The sequence below is a fragment of the Lytechinus variegatus genome, chromosome 1 (assembly GCF_018143015.1).
Source record: "Lytechinus variegatus isolate NC3 chromosome 1, Lvar_3.0, whole genome shotgun sequence".
NCBI classification, from domain to species: Eukaryota; Metazoa; Echinodermata; class Echinoidea; order Temnopleuroida; family Toxopneustidae; genus Lytechinus; species Lytechinus variegatus.
In genome coordinates, this window is record NC_054740.1 from 31358882 (window position 1) to 31381578 (window position 22697).

A 22697-nucleotide genomic window follows, 5' to 3' on the forward strand; every position below is an offset into this window, starting at 1 on the left:
CTAGATAAAATGACCATAGGAAATAAAAAATGAAGGTTAAGGAGATGAAACAGAGCAGACAGATTTTATTTGGGAATACATTGTACGCAGACATTATGGCTCCAAAACCACTTGGTTAGAAATGCTACTGGCATTGCCAATTTGAAAAAAATTAAATCAAGTAAAGATGACTTTTCAAAATTCTACAAGACATATAATACATGTACATGTATCCTTGACATTCAATAAAAGAACATCTAAATTATGTAAAAATCATACCATACTTGAAAAACAGAAAGCCATTTCAATATCATATGCCATTTCTAAATTTATTTGATTTCAAAACACTGTATAAATACAGCTTTTAGGATAGTTTTATTTATGAAAATGTTAAAAAATGTCTAAATATGATGGATTGTCAGATGTCAAGTGATTGAGCAATAATTACATGTACACATTGTAATATTTTGGCTCTATGTACATGTAAATATGTCATATGTTTCAAAGAATGCATGACATATCAAAAATTATCATGAACTGTAGCAAAATATCAGAGTGATAATTATCTTTGATAGTTGCAAGAGTATTAAAACATTTTGGCTCTATGAAAAGTATGTAAATATACTGGCCTATATCTTTTAATAATAGTGGCAAATAATTCTAACATTTATATCAACACTGCCAGGAAGTGGAGCATATATTTTGCAATTGAATTCCGCCTACCATATTCAATGAAAGGATAGGTTTCAGTGCCCTGACAATGTCCACGGAAGCATGGACAACACCAGACAAAGGCTGTATTTAAAATGCATATTACTGTACATGATACAATGTATCTGAGCTGATACATAAAATATGATGCTTCTATGCAGCAAACTGGAAACCAATCTAAGGAAGCAATGGGAAAATATTAATGAAGTTGTTGTAGAGGAGAGAGAAATGTTAAGTTTGAACTTACCAATGAGAAGAGCATGTTTGTCTGCATTGCCTTCATCCAAGACATATCTCTCTCCAAGAAACTTGACAGACTCTGCAGATACATGAACCTTCCCTGGCTGGCCAGATGCTTCCATCTTGTTAGCAATGGTTACATCATTGGACCACACATCAAACTTGAAGCGACGATTACCCACAATGCCACAGAGCACAGTGCCAGTATGAATCCCTACACGCATGTTGACCTTCTCTCCCGTCTCTTGGCAGAAATCCTTAATAGCTTCGATCATGCTCAGACCCATTTCAACACAGCATTGGGCGTGGTCCTCCCTATACACAGGACATCCAGACACACAGTAGTAGCAGTCACCCAAGGTACAGATCTTCTCACAGTTGTGCCTCCTGCAGAGGTGATCAAAGCGGCCGAATAGATTGTTGAGAAGACCAACAAGAACCTCGGCACTCTTGTTTGCGCTCATCTTGGTAAACCCAGCGATGTCGGCATACAGGATGCTAACATTCTCCATGCGATTCATGTAGAAGGGTCGGAAGATGGGTTCGGAAGACTGCTTACGACCCTTGTGAGGCTTGACTTCGGGGTTAGACTCTCGACCCTTCAGTAGCTCTTTGGCAATAATGTCAGGCATAAGAGATTGGATGGTAGCCTCCTTGATCTGCTTCTCCCGTTTGTGCAGGTTCTGGGCAACAACAGTTTCTACAACCTTCAAGAATGTACTACGGTTACGCACTTGAGACATAAAGAAAATATGCATGCCCATCATGTGGATACACAAGTGAAGGAACAGCTTGGTGAACACATGCGTTGCATTCACTTCATCCGGCTGTAGTGCTGTGGTGAAGAATAAGACCTCATACACGAATGAAAACAACATCATAGTAAACACTGAGTATAGAAATGGTAACGGTATCACGGTATATGTCATCAAGATCATCTCAACGCATACCGCAAACGTCGCAACAGTACTAATCACTCTATTATCGCATTCGCAATCGTTGGTGAAAGACGCAAATGAAGCTAGAGTAAGTCCACATACGACTACTATAAAGACAAGCGAAGTGTGCATTACATAGTCCCTATAATACCTACAAGTTGTGAAGGCTATAAGAGCTATACAAACCCCGACCATACACCCAAGTGCTATTTCAAAAATAATCCAGTCACACGTCTGCTCCATGTTGCTCATATTGATAGGTATATAAATCATCCATGTTATACAAGCTAGAAGAGCATACCCTACTGCATAGCGGAACCGCTTCTTGAGCTGAGGGAACGACTGCCTTTGAAACTGTTCCTCAATAATGGGAAGGTTGAACTTGGGATCCCACCAGCTCCCTGAGGCACGCTCAAAGAGCTTTGGGCAGCAGCGTCCACTCAGGGACCTTCTGCTGCTCTCAGAGCTTTGTCTCCTAGTGCTTGGCATGTTGCTAGATCCTTTGACAGTCACCTCTACAGCACCCTCTTCTGTTCCTCGACTGCTTGGTGTGAACCGAACCTCTGTCTCAGTCACGGAGACCATGTCTGTGGCTTCTGATCTTCTCACTGTTGAACACTTAGCTCACTGTAAAATATAAAACCAAACAAAATATTAGGTATAGCAGATCTAATTTGAGTCATATTTGAAAAAAAAATACTACAGTTTGCTGAAATAGATAAGAGGGGAAACCATAATAAAAATTCTAATATCATTAACATGTGCATTTTATACAATTTCAATGTCTTAAAGCTCATAGTGCCACCTCACCCTCTAACTGAGCCAATCATCTGGTACTCTATGAAAAAAACACGCTCTTTTATACCTTAAGGGCAGGTTCTACCAAAAGTATATCGCTGCATCAAAACATACCACAGTGAACCAAATACACCTTTTTTTCTTGTAAAATGCTACATCAAAAATTAAAGCTTGTAGAAAGCTTTGGGAAAGAACATTTAACTGTTATTACAACATTCGAAGCAATGCTCAAATCCAAAAGTGTATAAGAACAGTTATATACTATCTTTCACTGATTTTATTCTTTGTAAAAATTTAAATTTTACCACGTACACGCAAATCATATTTAGCTCCTCTCCAATCTCATTTTTTACAGTTATAAATTGCATGATTAAAATTTATATCCAGTTGGTTTATTGCACAGTACATGTATAATAATAATAGACATTTTTATAGTGCCATCTATCTAGAAACAATCTTTTCCGAGGCGCATTGTTGTTATTCTCAGGGTGCTACATTTTTGTTAGAAGCACTTGCCCAGTCGGGTAAATAAATTTTTAAATACTTGGAATATACTTGCCCAAAAATCTATTTCACTTGCCCGAAAAAAATCATTGAAAAAAGGTTTTACCTCTCCCAAAGAAATTTTTGCGGTTTTATAAACCAATGACCCTTTTCTCTCTATTGACATACACTAATCTACTTTGTTATTGCATTTCTTTTTCCAAAGTGATTTTATCTTGCCTGCCATGACACAAAGTAGGGTCAATGTATCATATCATATCGACTCTAATTTTAGTAATTCTATTGTGAGAATTTGCTTGCCCAATTTGGGCAAGCACTTTTGGTCTTTACTTCAAAACACTTGCCCGACTCTAACTTTTACTTGCCTCTGGCAATCGGGCAAGTGCTTATGCAGCACCTTGGTTATTATTATTATTACCCAGGCTTTAGCTCGAGCTGCCTTTCATTGTTCATGCATTCAAGGAATTAATCCTGCCGGGTACCCATTCACCCCACCTGGATCAAGTGCAGCACAGTGTGATTAAATTTCTTGCTAAGGAAAACACGCCATGGTTAGGATTCGAACCCATGACCCTCTGTTTGAAAGACGAGAGTCAGAACCACTACACCACAACACGCCCACAACACAATTGTAAAAGATTGAAAGCTATATCAGGAATTTGATTCCTACTCCGGCGTGTTCATACAGCATGTGAACTTCACAACACAAGAATATCAGAGGTAATTTTCTTTATGTACTCCCACAATTGAGTAGAAATTCATACAACTTCCAATTTTCCATGGCAACAAATGCGATTAAATCTAATCATGTGGGCAAATAGGAGCCGCTCCCTGTGTGATATGGCAAAGATTATGAGAGATGCATATGGGTATGACGTGGATGCCTTTCTCTGCCATCTTGCCATTGGACTAGTGGACAAAAACATAGCTTTGGTGCGATAGATAACCCCTAATGAGAGATCATTCATAGCTTGTGTCTACCCCTGGCGGCACTTATTATTCAATTTCAGCAAAGAGGATTAATAAAAGGATTATTAAGATTAGATTCTTCTATCTCATGAATCGGTTTCAGACGGACAACGCGGTATCGGGTCCAAGATAATGAGCAATTTTGATGAATTTATTGGTATCTCCACGGAATTGCCAATAACAATCCAATAAGAGAGAACATCTTGAAAATTGCAAAAAAAAAAGAAGGAAGAGGCAATAAAGCAAATTGCAAAGAACAAAAATATGATCACGAATCTGACTTCGAGTTTAACATGAGTATGAAAAAATGAAGAGAGATATTTCAGTTTCATTTTCAACATAAACACAACACCACATTTTAATGTTCTGAAAATTTATGAGGTTATGGGTGTGTCCAATGTCAGTTTCTAAATTTAAACTGCAACATGAATCATGATAAAAAACATGATTACAAAACACAAATGATTAGAAACAAAGGGTGTTTGTTCAATGTCCTCCATTCCCAGTATCAAAATTAAACATCTTTAAAATCTTGATTTGGAGCAAAATGTAAATGTCGAAAAAGATGTGTTTGTAAACGTCATCAGCTCAGATTTTACGACCTTCAGCATCATGAATGTGACATTAAAAAAATGATTGAGTTGTTAAAAATGTATATTTGCTCCCGCAGTAGAAGCCAACACAAGCAGGTGCCAGAACTGACCTTTCTTGTGATGGGTAAAGCTGCACTAGCGAAAGCGGGAAATTCAAAGATGATCAACAAATAATCAGCTTTATATTTTCAACACTGAACAGTGCACCACTAATCCTGTTTATGTTGTGTTTTGTAACTGAGTTTTCAATCATGATTCATGTTGCTGTTTAAATTTGAAAATCGACTTTGAACACACCCTAAAACGTTCATCAAGGAATGTCCAAAAATTTCTGCCATTTTGTGAAAACAAGGAACAAATACCAGTAAGTACTATCTGAACCATGTCATATAGCATCAACCATATATTTACTTCAATAAACAGTGTCTGACAGGCATTTAACAATCTAAAAAATTGCATGATATCCTGAAAGCAAAAGGGCAATTCTTCCCAAATCATCCATTATTAGTACATTAAAGCTTCCAAACATTTAACTCCCACTTACCTGGTTCAATAATTGACCAGAATTTTTAATATTTTATCTAGAATAAATAAACCTTTGAGAAAACTAGAAACGAAATTAATGAAATAAGGTCAAAATGTAAAGGTATTGAAATACTGCTCTAAATTCCACTGCATGTTGACAAGGAGCCCCCATACACAATCATGGAAAAAACAAACCATGTTTGAAGGTTACACAACACAAGTTAAATGTCAAATATATCATATATACATGCAGACAATGGAAACTTGCATTTCGATATTGATGCAGTGCTTTAGTACACAATACCCATTTTAAAGTACCTATGTCCATTCTTTTTTCAAAAACTAAAGATTATTGAACTTAGTATACAAGACACACACACAAAAATAACCCCTTGAAATGGCAAAGTCATATACTAAAAAATATATAAAATACACAAGACACACACGAAAAAATGAATAACCATCCACAATCTCATATATTGTGTATCTTATTTTTAAAAAAGGATTACATCACAATATGACATACATGAACATTAAATCCTTTCTGCATTCTTTGCAGGATTTCTTTTTATTCAATCAATGAATTCTTGTTCATCTTAACTTTTTATACATATTTGAAAATTCATGTAGATATGATTTGAAGGTCATTGTTATGACAGCTAAAATACACTGTGTTCAGACCATACTACAATGGTGTGTATATTATCTAGGGAAGTTTCAAAAAGAGATAAACTGTGATTTAAAGTCACAGTTAAAACTTCAATACAAATATGAATAAATGTGAGTCTGAAAACATGTACATGTATGGCAACTGCAGAACAGTTTTTGCTACATGTAATCTAGAGTTTTTCTCGCTGGATCATGACTCTTGACCTTTTGATACTTGTATCCCTGTGACCTTTGAGAAATCAATGTGAAAGTTATCTTACTATTGAAAAGTGATAACTTTGCTTTCACACTAGCTACATGTAAGTACCATTTCTTTACAGGACTGTAACATTTCTGAATCAAGAAAAGGCTGGTCATTTTTGTAATGGTACGGGTGTAAACGTGTCTACTTTGGAGAGGTATGAAATGAAAGATGAAAAACTCTAGCCAGTAAACATCCTTGGTGAGCTAAACAATTATGGCATGAACCTTCAATCAGTGAGATGGATATGATGGCTTTTTAGATATTATCAGAAGAGAATAAATGAATAAAGTGATTTCTTTTTGTTTTGCATACTGTCACTGTTCGATATGACCTCCAGCTAGGTGTATAGGTATGGAATATATGGGTTACACTTCGTAACTCCCAAGGTTCTTTATTCTGAAGGTTTGTAATTCCGAAACATGTAAATTGCCTATACCTCGATGTTCGTTAATCCAAAAACGTAAAAGGGTTCGTTGATCCGAACATTTGTGGCGTTATTCCAAAGGTTCGATAATCAAAAACAAAATAAGGTTCGATATAATGCTGTAACCGATTTTTATTCCTATTCCCGATCCGATTTTCCTCTTTTTTCTACATTTTTCCGAACTCCGATTTTTGACCAGTGGGGAAAAAATCGGATCGGAAAAACCAAAACATAACAAGACAAAAAAAACACATGGCGACATGTTTGCCGTCAAAATGCGCTGGTGATTTGTTTTGATCTCAGACAAAAGCGGTGGAAGGAAAAGAAAATAAAGGGGAAGAAAATTATGATTTGTTTTTATCTCAGATATTAGCGGAAAGGCAGGTGGAGAAGATTATGATTTTTTTTTATCTCCGACATAATCGGGGAAGAACAAAACGATGATGATGATAATTTGTTTTGATCTCCGACAAAAATGGAGGAAGAAAAACAACGAAAAGACGATCTTAAGCGGAGGCAAATAAGATTTAGTTGAACATGCTGACATGCGCGGTAATATTTACGACTATCTGACTATACGTCCTCTAAGAGTTTACGATTACCTCCGCTATCACTACGATGTTGTAGAGAAGGTGAATATCATGGTAAACAACTCTGGATAATAATGCGTCTTTTCGGGAGGTCAAGCGACCTTTAAGAGTTTACGATTACCTCCGCCATCACTACGATGTTGTAGAGAAGGTGAATATCATGGTAAACAACTCTGGACAATAATGTGTCTTTTTCGGGAGGTAATGCGACCTTTATGAGATTACGATTACCTCCGCCATCACTACGATGTTGTAGAGAAGGTGAATATCACGGTAAACAACTCTTGATAATAATGCGTCTTTTTCGGGAGGTCATGCGACCTTTATGAGATTAAGATTACCTCCGCCATCACTAGGATGTTGTAGAGAAGGTGAATATCACGGTAAACAACGCTGGATAATAATGCATCTTTTTCGGGAGGTCATGCGACCTCTAAGAGTTTACGATTACCTCCGCCATCACTACGACATTGTAGAGAAGGTGAATATCATCGTAAACAACATTGGATAATAATGCGTCTTTTTTGGTAAGTAATGCGGCCTCTAAAAGTTCACGACGGACTCCGCCATCACCACGATGTTGTAGAGAAGAGGCCTATCATTGATCGGCGGTAGTGGTGCGCGCTGGAATGTTATTATCTTATTTTCCTTCCTCCGATTATGTCGGAGATCAAAACAAATCATCATCTTCTTCCTCCGCTTTTGTCGGAGATCAAAACAAATTCTGCCATCAGTGTAGCGTGCCGCATTTGTCCACGCGCCGGCCACATACAAATTTTAATGTATTTTTTTGTTTTTGAATATCTTCCGTTAATCTGAAAACGAAATAAGGTTCATTGTTCCGAAGGTTCGTTAGTCCAAAAAGAAAATAAGGTTCATTAATCATTACATTTTCGGACTAACGAACCTTCGGAATTACGAACCTCATTTCGTTTTTGGATTAACGAACCTTCGGAATTATGAACCTCACTTTGTTTTCAGACAAACGAACCTTCAGAAATACGAACCTCAATTCGTTTTCGGACTTACGAACCTTCGGAATTATGAACCTTCAGAATAACGAACCTTCGGAATAACAAAGCTTCGAAATTCTGAATGTATGTGGAATATATGCATAGTCATGTACAGGTAAACATACAGAAAGATTGTGTGGGAGAAGACTGGGAATAGGAGTGTTCTTGAATCTTGATTTTGTTCATAAAAATCCATAATTATGTTGATTACAACTACTCTATCCATTTCATTTATTACATCAAACCATGTTGCTGTAGGTCCATGATTAAACATAGGGATGCCAGTGAATTCAATGGACCTGAAAAGAAGCCAGAACATTCATGTACATGTCAACGCACCCCATGTTTGTCATAATATGTAAAGCCTGAAATGCCTGAAAGGCCTGGAATGGAATTGAAAGATGTCAGAGCACGGAGTTAAGTGATAACTCCTTAAAGGGGAAGTTCACCCTGACAAAAAGTTTATTGTAAAAATAGCAGAAAAAATAATAAAAAATATTGCTGAAGGTTTGAGAAAAATTCATGAAATAATTAAAAAGTTATTAGAATTTCAATTATTTGATTTGTGACGTCATATGCGAGCAGCATCCCTACATAGCGAATGGTAAAAAATCAATGAAACTTAATTTTCTCAGAAAATTGAAAATGGTTATCGCTGTACCTTTTGTATATCAAAAGACAAATCATTTCACATCCGATCGTAAATAGAAAACGAAATTAAGTCATAAGGAACCATACAAAATATGAAATTCATGCATTTTATATTACATAACACATGGGGCAGCTGCTCGTTTATGACTTCACAAATCCAAAACTTTGAACTCTAATAACTTTCTTACTCTTTAACGGATTTTCCTCAAACCTTCACCAATATTTTTTATTATTTTTTCTGCTATTTTTACAACAAAGTTTTCTTCAGGGTGAACTTCCCTTTAAATGAGGCAAACGTCTGAAGACTATGGCATCTCTGTATATGTGGGTGGTACAGAATTCAACAAGACATGCTTTTGTTAGGGAGAGAGATTGGTGGATTTTATTGCCCAACAAAATAAGAAAAAAATAATTATTCAAATTAAAATCAAAGGGTTCTTCTTTACAACAAAGAACAAGGAACCCCCCCCCCTTCCTCTAAAAAATACTCCTAGGATATAAAACCAGAATATTGTCAAACCGTTGTTGATGTAGATCTGAATTACTCATCACATTCCTTTCAAACAGTTTGTTTCATCAAACTGTTGCAAAAATCAAGATCGGATATATTATTTCATTTTTTTAAACGAATTTCTGGCACTAGATCTGAGACATAATTTTTGAGCAGTGCTTGCCATTTTCTGATGGATGAGTGCACAAATCAAAAGTACTTTCATTGTCTAAAAGTTTTAAATTGACCAGTTTATTGACTGAATTCTACCATAAGTATCCCATAATATTTAAGCTTTGTACTGAATTAAGATTAATTGAAAATATTTTTTTCATTTTCTTGTCTGAATTTATCTGTGGGTACAATGCGTTTTTATATAAGATTAAAATAGTTTTGAATGGATCATTTACTTTGTTCTACGTAAGTATATATATTTGGCAAGGATTGCAAAAATTACTCTAAATTTGTTCTCCTGAATTATATAGTCCTAACTCCTATACAATACAGAGGTGGCAAGATCTCATATGAAATTGGTAGACAATTGAATCTTGATGTTTATTATTCATGATATTGGCTGGGTTAGAAAGCTTGACGTTACAAAACAATCAACAAAACACCATTAAGACAAGAACTATAAATATTTAAAGTGCCTCATTTGAGGCACCAATATGACCAAATTACCAAATCCTTCGTTCTAAAAGTTTTAAGTTCTCCTTTGTACAAGTGTGAAGCATGTCACCATCTATTGGCCAAAAAATATTGCAATTATGAAAATTGCCCCCTCCAAGCAATTGGCTGGGTAAATTGCCTATTTGTACCACTGCAACAATGATATAATGCAACATTATCATTCCTTGGCATTTTAGCTTATATGTGGGTACAAGTAGAATGAAAACGTATTTGAAAAGAAAATAGACTGATATGAGGCAAAGTAAATGGGGGGGAGGGGGTTAACATCGAGTCTCTGTTGTACAAAGAGTTATGATTGATCCATTCAATTGATCCAATCAATCGCAACTATGGAAAGCCAGCAAAGTCAACGTATGAAATGCATGTTTGCTCAAAAAAATTCTAGATATGAATCCATATCCATAAATTCATTGATTTCTTGACAATTTGGGGTGTTCTCCTTTGATTACAAAGGACATTTTGCAAATTTCCTGTAGATAAAATTATGACACTGATGGATTTCCATGGAGTTACCATTGATCGAATCAATCGTAACTCTTTGTACAATGGGGCCCTGATGTACTCACTTTGAAATTAAAGCAAAATGGATTCAAAACAATTATTAAAGAACCACTCATCTGAAAAGTGTAAAGAAATGAATGAAAAGACACTATAGAGTATAGACTAATGACAGTTTATATACATGCACATACAGTGTTCCTTAAGGCCTGGTCACACCGCCCGAGCGTTGTTGGAGTGGTCGTGGAGCAGAGAGAAAAAATCATCACCGTTCGTTACCGTTCACCTTTTTCGATTTCTATTTTTTTTTTTCCGATTTTTTCCCCCAATTTTGTGAGCGAAATTTGACTCTCTTTCCCTTTCGCTCCACGACCACTCCAACAACACTCGGGCGGTGTGACCAGGCCTTAAGTTTATGCAACCTATGTTATATTATGATTTATAAAGCAATACATCAGCCTATATTACCCATCATGCAACACAAATTTGGCAACCACTTTCCTGGCCAAGAATAAACCACATTTGATATATATCGTTTTCCACAGCTCATTATAATTTGCAAAATGCAAATACAGATATTTTATCAAGGTAACACATTATTTTCCACCTCAGTTTAGTAGTAGATCAGTTTATTTTCACACAGATAGCACAAATTAACTTTGGCAGTGGTGAGGGTAATGTTAAAGGTAAACACACAGTAATTGCAGCAAACAATTATTTCATGAGAAGTCTTTTAAATCAAGGTTAATTGTCCAAATATTATCATACATATAGATCTGGTACATTAATGTAAACTTATCTTTGTAAAAACATGAAATCTTAGCTCAAAACTGATAATTCCGATGATCACTTACAGTACACGTAAAAAGCATACATGTATGTGGGACAGCGTATTAATCTTGCTTCGAAAAATACCTGACATTTGATGGAATTCCATCATTAATTTGCTCATTTCTCAGCAATTACGCATTTTCTTCCAGAACTATTTGGCACATATTTTTTATTTATACAAACACTATGGTGGTTATTCTATTGGATTCTGTTTGAAGTAATTTTGAGATACCACAACTGGTATCTTTAAAGCAAATGATATCGGTATGTTCACAAAATGATTCCATACTGTACATGTATATGAATAATGAACAAATAAAAAGGCCAACCAAATCCAAAATCATTATCTTTTTTAAAATCATTATATGATGTGATGGTAAATACAGACCTCGGAATGAAACTGTGGAGCAATTAAAGCATTGTTTGAAAGAAAAATCATATAAATTTGATTAATATTATCAAAATAGTGTCCTACCTGGGCTGGTAAAGGGGATTTCCCTACACTTGCTACATGATTTGTTGTCATGTAATTTAATATTCCAAGCAAAGAGGATGTAGGGTTGACAAAATTTCACTGCCTTTTGTTAATTTTCTAGACTCTTGTCAGTATTATCAAAATATAAATTGCTTTCTTACAAGAAAATATTGAACCATCTACAGTAATACTGTATACATATGTATACCCCATCCACTATCAAGGTTTATAAATGTGGTAATTCTAAACTTTTTTACATGATGTTCGATTTTTTTTACACTGAAAAATAGAAAAGAAAATGAATTATAGAGCACAACAGATATGAAAAATGGAAATAATGATCTACCTCGACAGCTAATTTTAGGGTACACATGTAGGGCTACATAAAAAAATTAAATCTATTGATCCAGCACCCAACTTTAAGGCCGTTCTCATGACGCTTTCTAAAATTAGTTTACTGGAAACCGATTCAGGAAACCAGTTTGGAAGATCACTTTGCTAGCGTTCCCACTCGATCACAGGAAAGTGGTTTTCAAACAAGTAAAGCGATCTTGTTGCTATGGAAACGCTTTCAGTGGGGTGACACGTTTCGCGCGAAATTTGAAAATGCAGCGGGGCATTCTACACCTGTCGTGTGGTGTAGCGCTCAAAAAATGTGCAAAGATCGTTTACCAAAGAACCGTTGTGTCCTCACTTACGCTAAAACCGGTTTAACGAGGCAACACGATCTTGAAAACTACATCGTGAAGTGGTTTTCTGAACCGGTTTGGAAAATCGCTTCCAAGAGTGAGAACGGTGTCTTTGATCGGCTCACTGTGCTTCACAAGCTTGGTGCGCATGTTTAAAGACGGATTCCCATTTCCACTCACCACTTCAGGAAGTGAAGCTGCAGAAACTAGAGACTTCACTATTTCTCAGTCATGTGCACCGTTCGTAATTCAAATATCGTCATTCAAATTGCGTCACCGGCATGGCAAATACGCTAATGTCTGAGGGTGCTCCGAATCTCATGTACATTAGACTGACATGTAAGATGTTGAGCAATGTCACATGTGCGTGCAAGGCAGACCGCCTAGAGGCAGTTTTTGCAACATGGTAGTGCATTAATTGCTGCACCTGTCTTCAAGTTGGAAACCTTGCCCAGTGACCAATACTTGATAGGCAATGGTGTGGGCCAAGTCAAGGGTATTCCAACGATAGGAAACTAATGAACATTACCAGTAGGGAACGTGAAACCGATGTTTGGGAGAAAAAAAGGAGTCTTTAAATAATGTGTTCCTCCTGACATATAAAACATGATTTAACTCCACCTTTTTAATTGATGTGTAATCATTGTCTATTTTTTAGGATTCAATCAAAAGCCTGATTTGTCAATTTGATAAACTACTAGATATTTCATATAATGAGATACACACGCATGAGTGAGATTCATTGGTGTTATTGATTCCATTTCATAGGCTCTTTCATGTGTAGTACAATAAATCATTTTTTGTGAATTAAGAGAAAGTTCAAACATAACTTATACATCTGACTTACATCTAGGGACAGTGATTTTCTGTTTTACCAGTAAATAAAACAGAAATTCTGTTTGATTCTTATACTTTTCAAGTAAATATCCATGGAATTCACTTTTACAAAATGGAATTCAGGTTTTTGTTGTGTACATTTTCAGTGAGAACAGAATTTCCATTTTTAGATCAAGTTGAAACAGAATTACAGATTTTCAGAAACGGAATAGATCATTTTTTGGAAACAGAAAATCTACTAACAGTACAGTGATGCTGAAAAGTTAGGGAACCCCACCAGAAAATCAACAGTTATCCAAAAAAAATTTTTCTCTGATGGGCTTGCCAAACTTTGTAATGTTGTTGTCTACATTCAACACTAATACCTTGGTAACATTTGCCTTACGGCGGCCGTACGGCGAGTCAAAAACAGCCGTTTTAACATTTTTGGGGGTGCCAACTACATATAGGTGGTTTGAATTAAAATTGATCAAACAGCTGTTTTCGACTTGCTGTACGGCCGCCGTAGAGCAAATGTGACCAAGGTATTAGCAGGAAGGAGTGCATTTTGTGCACTACTGTAGGTAATTTTTCAGAGTTGTGCTTGATGAATTTTTATACTAGAACCAACTCAAATCTGCTTCATCCCTCTGTACAGATGAAATGTGATATACAGGTCTTTGTTAACATATACACAAATAATGCCTAAATAATGTCTAGCATACATAGTGCTGCATACACTTTACTCACAATGCAAATAAAAAACCAAGTCTATTCAACATCAGGAAAATGTCAAATATTATCCATGTGAGTGATCATATGCAAGGCTGTCACTGAAAAGGTTGAGCAATGTTTATTTATTTTTTTCTTTTATTTCCTCCTTTTTTGCTGTTGTTTTGTGTAATGATACAATATTTTGTAAATGTTTTGATTGCTTGTGACTGTTTGTGATTTGTTTTGATTTATTCAATAAAAACATTAAAAAAAAAAAAAAAAAAGATAATTGATCTCATGTTTTATATTTCACCAAAGAAATGCATTATACGATGTGTGTGTGGGGGGGGTAAGTCTTCCATAAATGCAAATGCGGCCTACAGGAAAACTCTTTAGTCATATTAAGACTAACAATCAGAAAAGATACTACTGTACCTGATTTGGAATTCTGGTCTCTCTGAAAATATTTCATTATGAAACCTGGTACCTTTTTTTTTTGAGAATTGAATTCTCTACATTGACCTTTATGAGCCTTTTCAAATTTCAAATTGCCAAAAGTTGCATGCATGTTCATACCTACAGAACCATCATTGTCGGCAATACATGTATGCCTGAAATGTATATCATCAACATAAACTGGAGGAGGGGACACTCAGTAAGGCCATTATGTGGTAGATATGTCCCACGGAGAAGACCCCATGTTACAAATACAGTATCTACTATCTACAAGAATTCTTTGTACACTATTAATAAAAACACTGAAAAATAAGTGCATGGACTATGATAAAAGTATTAAAATATAATAATAACTTGGCCCTCATAAAATTTAATGACTTATATATCATATGAAAGAGAAAAGTAGTCTTTATTTTCCATTTACTTGCAAATTGTTAACGGCCATGCATAAATTAATATAATTCATTAAGTGTGAATGTGTGATAATGCACATTTTCATACCTTTTTGTGATCATTGAAACGTAACTCGCTATGCTTCAATGATCATGATTTATTTCTTATTTTTTCTGAGATATCAGATACAATGCTTTCATTTCATATAAATTCTGATCCCTTTCAACTGTTTTATTTCGACAGGAAATGAAATATGAAAAATTAATCAAATCACACCCCTGTACAAAAGTCAATGAGGCAACAGCAGTCAGACATCAATGTTTAAAATCATTTACGAAATATGTTAAAGCGACTGGATTACTAAGAATTGTATAACAAATGAAAGCATACCATCTCATCTCTTAAAAAAATAGGAAATAAATCATGATTATTAGGTGGTTTCAGACCGCCTCGAAGTTCGCCAGTTCCAGGTATTCTCTGATCGGGAAATTTACCCCGATCAGAAAATACCAGGTATTTTGGTAATGTGAAAGCAAACTACGCGTAATCTCCCCGAAAGAAAATACCCGCTAAATAGTAGGTACTTGGCGAAATTACGAGAACTTTCGTGGGGATTTTTCCAAGGTCGCAGGTATTTTGGCGATGTGAAAGCAAATTACGGGAACTTTTATCCCAGCGTGTCGTTGGGCGCGGCGGCGTGGGTGGCTGCTGGGCTAGAGATTTTGAATCTCCCGCCTTGCATGCTTATCAGACCACACTGCGCATGCTCGTAACTTCGGGAACTTATCCCGAAGGATGTGTTTCGGGGCGGTGTGAATGCAGGAATAATTAACGGGTATTTTTTAGCCTTAAAAAGTTCTCGTAATTTAACGGGGATTCTTGTGATCATGGCGGTTTGAAACCGCCTATTGAAGTATTGCATGGTATGCTTCAATGATCTCACTAGGTCTGAAAATCTGCATTATTGCATTTCATAATTCATAATCATTCATGCGTGACCTAGGACAATATTAAACTAAGTGCAAAACAAAGGCTACACTTTCCTCTTTCATTTGATATATAATTCATAGTTATTTCACGATGGCCAACCTTGGAATTTTGGGGTTCCAACATAATTAATCTTCTCAGTTTGCATTGCTGATCATGTATGTACAGTAGTGTACAAATAATTCTTGTAGACACTTTATCTGTTCTAATGTATTCATGTTCTCTTTTTGAGAAAAGTAAGAATGAACAGTGTTCCAAAGCACCTATTTTTATCTGTTTCCAATGCTCTGACTGCTTAAAAAGAGCATCACCATCACCTGGCAAGCACGCACAGAAACCGATACTGAGCCGCAAAACATATTAGTATACATGTACTGCTTTCAGTAAAAAAAAAATCATACATTGAATTCAAAATAAGGTTAAGGTACGCCTTCATTTCTTAATATTTAAGTGGCTTGCGGAACAAGCCAGCACTCAAGCCACATTTATTAGTAATCTAGGCATTAGTCATGCACAGCAGCGCAAGGTTACCAAGAAATACAAGACCTTAGCTAAAGGGTTAAAAGGAAATCCCTCTAGCACATGCATGTGCATTTATAAATAGAACATATTATACATGTACATGTAGGAAATGAAATAAATGTGATCGGAATGCATTTTTCTTTTGCCTCTTGTGTCTATAGATATTGTTGTGTCATCTAACATGTGGTCGGTCAAAGTGAGCTGACTTTAAGGATGCATATATTTCCAAATGAAATCAATATAAATTCAAATTATTACTTTTTAAGACCTTATTTAATATACTGTTCAAGTATCGGCCAAGAAAACATAGAAGAGTATGAGAATAATCCTTGTTTCCTACACAAGGGCTACTGCTTAATATATGACAAAAGACTATATAATCTGGGACTATTTAAAGTTCCATTCTAAGGAAAGTCCAAAGTTTAGAAATGCCAGTGTAAAAGAGCAATAAAAGAGTCTTCGTATAACATTAATTTGGATATCATACTTCATAGGCCTGTAAAACTTAAATGAGAAGAATTCTAACTTAAAAACATCTCATACACATATTGTTCAAAAGCAATCTAGGATAAAGTGACATGATTACTACTTATACTAGTATAAAATGTAATCATTCAAAATTACCTGATAGACAGTAAATTCCAGACCAATGAGCATTCAAACAAGATAACAGTCAATAGAGTGAGTGAAGGAAATCACTTGGAACAACATACCATACGTGAAAACACCCATTTTCTGGTAGCATGCACACAGCAACCTTTCCTAGCTCATCTTCCCCGCACACCAATCCTTCTTTTCTCACTGCTATCTATGTATGGATACCTATCCTTTCTATCTCAACCCAGCATGACGACGAGGAATGAACGAAGTGTCTCGCCCTTCCCTCTCGCTCGCTGGTGAGCTGACTACGAGCAGCCGACGACCACGATCAAGTGCTCAGCTACCTTCATATACAGCTCAGTCTGTGTGATTGCACGCCACTGCTGTATTCCAGAGCTAATATTACCCTCACATGCAAATCCAGGCCCCATTCTGCTGGTGACGAAACTCTAGTCTTAATTATCAGACCCTGATACATTACACTAATGGATGATTAACTTGTTGTATCTTTCATTCCTTCTTCTAAATTCAGAAAACAACAAATTCAACAATGAACTGATGCCTTTTATTATTTGATAAATACAAAATGACCACATAAACACACACTAAAATTAAAGCATGTGTAATTGGCAAGTCAGAGGCACCGTGCCTTAAGTACCTCAGCAGGAAATAAAAAGAGAATTCCCCTTCGCTAAAACAGTACAGAAAAAAATACGTCAAAATAACCAACGACAATAACAAATTTACAAGACCAGGAATGAGTATTAAAATGAAGCTGAAAATATAGATATGTAGCACCTCTCATTCACTGAAGCATATAATCACTTTTTAACGAAAATAACCATCATCAGAAAATGAAAGGGTCTTACGTTCACACTATTGAAAATGCACTGCAGAAGCATGCTGGATACACACAATACTAAAAGTTTACTGGGCATAATATAACATGCACACACATACACTGCAGCAGATAACTGCTTTGGGAGGTTTTTGTAAGGTTTGGTTTTAGAAAGCTACTTTTGCATGCTGAATAAATGATTGAAATGCAAAAAAAGGATGAGCACCCATCCTCCACTCTCAAGATACCAATACTCATATGAAAATGGAATATTATTTCATTTTCTTGTTAGAAAATAATAAATTTTCTTTGATGTTATCCTTTTCACCATCAAATTAAAGATTCCCTTCAATTCAATAATTTCCTATTCAATTTCCTAAAAATACTTCTAATTTTCACATTGTAATACCCTAAATTCTTGATCTCAAGAAAAAAAAATTGTTCTTTCTATAAAGAAAACCGAGACTGAGGGATTTTCCCCATATATGTGCTTGAAATGGTCTTTTCAAATTTTCTGGAGCTCGACAAACGTAAATCAATACTGTCTCCTACTAACTATTTTGGTTTGCAAACTCTGCATATAAGAAATGGAATGAAAGGGGAAGTAAGCAATGTGCACATGCTTGGATGGATGGTCTTTCAAAAAAAAAAAGGAATCAAATCTGACTGATACTGTACATCTTACAAGCAACTTTCATAGCATAATTTATAACACCTAGGATTTGAAAAAAATCAAAATCTATTTGCAACAACACTAAAAAATTCACTATATCTATGTGATAAAAACACTTCACTTTTCTGGTGAAACAGTCCTCGGATATGTAATTATCTAAATATGTATTAATAAACTGATTGCACCTCACCTGTTTATCTATGACAAACTATGTAAAAGAAAGAAAACTGATTGTTTCTGTATTAAAGTTCAACATATTTTGTGAAGTTACAGGGTCATAAACTGGAACAAATATTTTTAAAAAACTTTTTTATTGTGCTTGTTTTGTTTCTTCCAGTCAACAGATTGATACTTTATACCCCTTTCATAAACCCAATTATGCAGCTAACAGCAGCATAATTTGGTCGTAAAATTGGAGGAGGACCAGAGTTATCCGCATTATTTTGATGCTGCTATTATCCTCATAATAGCAGCATCGGGACAAGATTTTGAGTTTATGAACGCATTTCCAAATAATGCGGATAATTGCCATGTTGCAATCACAAGGTCAGCCTTTTCCAACACAACCGCATCGGAGGGGGCGTGTCCAGTTGTCATAACGATTATCCACCTTTTTCAGGACGGGCGCTCGTAAAAATAATGCGGCTTATTTTCGGAGTTTGTGAACGCAATTTTTGTTAAATTATCCATATTACTCTTAGGCGGCTAATTGGAGGATGGGTTTATGAAAAGGGTATTAGTAGTTTCATTATACACTTGTCACCATCACTACCCTCAAATATTTCTCCATTCTGATTATGAAATGATTTGGTTTCCTTGCAAAGCAGGTCTGTGGCTCTGAACATTGCTATTCATTTTTTTTTTAAAATAAGAGTAAATTATTTTCTGTCAATATCAGTTTCATTGTAAACAATAATCAAATCAAATGATTTATAAACAAATAGAAAAAAAGGAATTAAATAATTCACAAATAAATGAATACAAAAAAATATGACGTTGGCCTAGATAAAAAATAAATGAATGTATAAACTATATAAACTAATAATTAAAAATAACTCTAGAACAAAAAAAATTGTATGAAAAAAAATCAATACAAGAATGTGAACACATAACTTCACACTTTTCAATACTCTATGCTGTAACTAGCATATATCTCAACATTCTATTAAAATGAGGCAATAAAATGGTTGAATTGAATCCATCTATCATATTGTTAATCATGATCCAAATATAGCCCCAGATACCCTGGACACCAGGGACCCTTGATTTGGCCAATGGCACACCTATCATTCAATGAAGGTGAATATACACTGTAGGCTGTCATGTCATCAATAGCCTACCAATAGTAGTACCATCTTTGATATATATTGATGAGATCTACATGTACCATGTTTGGTAAAAAAAACACAGTTAAAATGATTGATGAATAGTTTCTCTACGTGTATGTTTCTTTGATTATTCAAGATAAAAGTAAAAATGAGAGAATTATCTCGAGTTTGCGCATAATGAAATTGTATTATATGACTATCTTGTTCTGTGTACATTGGTCTTTCTTTTAAGGCTAGTCACATGACTCACATTGTTGCGTGCAAGCCTTGCGTATAACTTGTGGGTAACTATTTTTGCTACCGGCAGGTCGCCCGAATTGACAGTATCTTGCAAGTACCTCACACGCAGTTGCCAACAGAAGTGCACGTAAGTCTGATTTGCATGCAGAAAAGTTTTTAACATGCTCAAAACTTTGTTGCAGGTGAGTTGCGGCCTGCGGGCAATCACCCACAAGGCTTGCGCAGAACGATGTGACAGGGTCTTTACAGACTTTTTAGGTATAGCTTGTTGCACTTTATAACAATTTAACTAAGCATGCATTTACACATGTATTACACACCTATGCTTACTACACTGTAAAAACGCTGTTTAAAATTTCAAGCACGTTGTTCAAGCTCGTCACTCTAACAACTGTTTAAACTTTTTAAACAACTGTTTAATACACTTTTTAAACTAGTTGCTTAAAAGGTTTAAACTGTTACAAAAAAAGTTTAAACAACTTGTTGTTAGAGTGACAGGCTTAAACAGTAACTAGCTTTGGTGCACCACCAAAGGTTTGATCCACTCAATATTGATGTGCATTCAATTGGCTACATGTTTGTGTGTGTGAATCATATAGAAAATTGAGAAGTATGAAATTAGTACCAGTAGCTTACTAGTCTACAAATGTAGACCCACATCTGCAGTGTGTGTACCTCAGCTGATTCAACGAGTCTGCATAGCAGACTAATGGCTCGCTTCGCTCGCCCTTTCAGGCTGGTTTGCTTCGCACACCAGTAGCAGATCCCACCTCACGAGCCATTCAGAGTCTGCATAGCAGACTAGTAGCTTACTGCTTTAATACATGTACATGTACAGTGGACATACATGTACCTCAAACACTCCTTTTATTATCCTAACATTCAAAATGTCTTCATCTCTTCTTTTTTAATACAACTTCTAGATATTTTTTTCTCCCTTTTTGCATAATAAATTTAAAAAAAATCTACAAAAACTGCCCATTTTCTGGACCCTTCTGATAAATCTACATCTGTTTCCTTCCCTTAAATTGCAAATCCATTTATTATTCACATTTCAAACTAGCCCCCCCCCCCCATCAGCCATTTTCTTGTCCGAGTAAACTAAATCATATTTCACCAACAAAAAAATCTGTTATGGACTCTACGCAATATTCCAGCACAATGAGAAGAAAAAACATTTTCTTACAAATAAAGAGAAAAAGGAAAAAAAAAGCTAAGTTATAAGAGCAGAATGCGTATCTCTCGTCAACTAAAATAAAAACCAACCACTATCAGACATTTCACAAATGTCAAACGTGGATCTTTGATATTTGTTCTTCTGTATAGCTCGATATTGACTTTGACAGTTAAAATAAAAAAATAGTCCATCTGCGATCCACAACTCCAAAGAGAAAGGTCAAACTGAAAGGTAGGTCACCTTAATAGTACGTTGCATGCCCAGGTACCTTTATTATTTGTTCACAAACGACCCACTCTCAGGCTAAAAATAGATTTTTTTTGTTAACAACCACCATTATTGTTAAGTAAATTATCAAAAGATTGATTTTAGTTTTGATTGTGTATGAATACTATGTACAAACTTTGAAAGAGGTAATAAAACATGTACAGCAATCTTGCGGTGATGGAGTACTGCCCAATGATTCAATTTTTGTTAATTTGAACTACTGGAATTCTGTGATTCCCATATCATCAGTGATTCTACAAACAAGCTCAAACCTGGTCTCCAAAATATGATTTCAAAATACATGTAATCATCAGACGCTCATAAACTTTGCGCTTTGAAAGAAACCAGATCAATTATTTATACTAATACACATTCTATTTTTTCATAAAATAAACAAAATTTTGTTCACAATTCAAATGAAAGTTTTCAATATATGAAATGAAGTGCAGGTACATGTATGCATTTCAGAAACATTTTATTTTTACCCAAAACAGGGGGTTAATGTCAGAAATCTAAATATGCTCAAGTCGAGTACACACCCCACAAAAATGTTGATTTGAATAAATAGAGAAAAATCGAACTAGCAAAATGCTGAAAATTTCATCAAATTCGAATGAAAATTAAAAAGGTAATGACATAATTAAAGTTTTGCTTATTTTTCACAAAACAGTGATATGCACAACTCAAATGAGATAGTCGATGATGTCCCTCACTCACTATTTCTTTTGTTATTTATTGTTTGAATTATACAATATTTATTTTTTATAAATTTAAACATATAGCATTAAACAATGCTCATTCCACATGATCAGGGAGGAATTAATCGTTGTTTCACTTGAAAATTAGGAGAAAAACAGGATATTACCTATTTTACATAATAAGTACAAAAAAAATAGTGAGTGGATGACGTCATCAGTCTCCTCATTTGCATACCAAACAGTATGTGCATGTACATGTAACTGTTTTGTGAAATTAAGCAAAACTTCATTAACTTTCTTATTTTACATTCGATTTTGATGAAATTTTCAGTTATGCTTGTTGGATATTTCTCTTTTTATTCAAATCAACTTTTTGTTGGGGTGGACTTGTCCTTTAAATAATACAAATTTGGTAATTCAATACAAGTGAATCACAGGCTTACAGAATGTGCAAAAAAATAATACAT

At 35.2% G+C, this 22697-nt stretch overlaps 1 protein-coding gene across 4 annotated transcripts in view; it reads right to left on the reverse strand.

Annotated features, from left to right (window-relative positions):
- Positions 1-420: 420 nt before the first annotated feature.
- Positions 421-22697, reverse strand: part of LOC121411304 (adenylate cyclase type 9-like) — a 48441-nt gene continuing 26164 nt past the window's right edge. For 2 of the 4 annotated variants that reach the window (XM_041603969.1, XM_041603960.1), the window contains one exon: positions 421-2495. In XM_041603969.1, coding sequence (XP_041459903.1) covers positions 726-2453 — 1728 coding nt within the window. In that variant the 5' untranslated portion in view covers positions 2454-2495 and the 3' untranslated portion in view covers positions 421-725. The other 2 variants (XM_041603977.1, XM_041603985.1) reach the window with 2 other exon arrangements.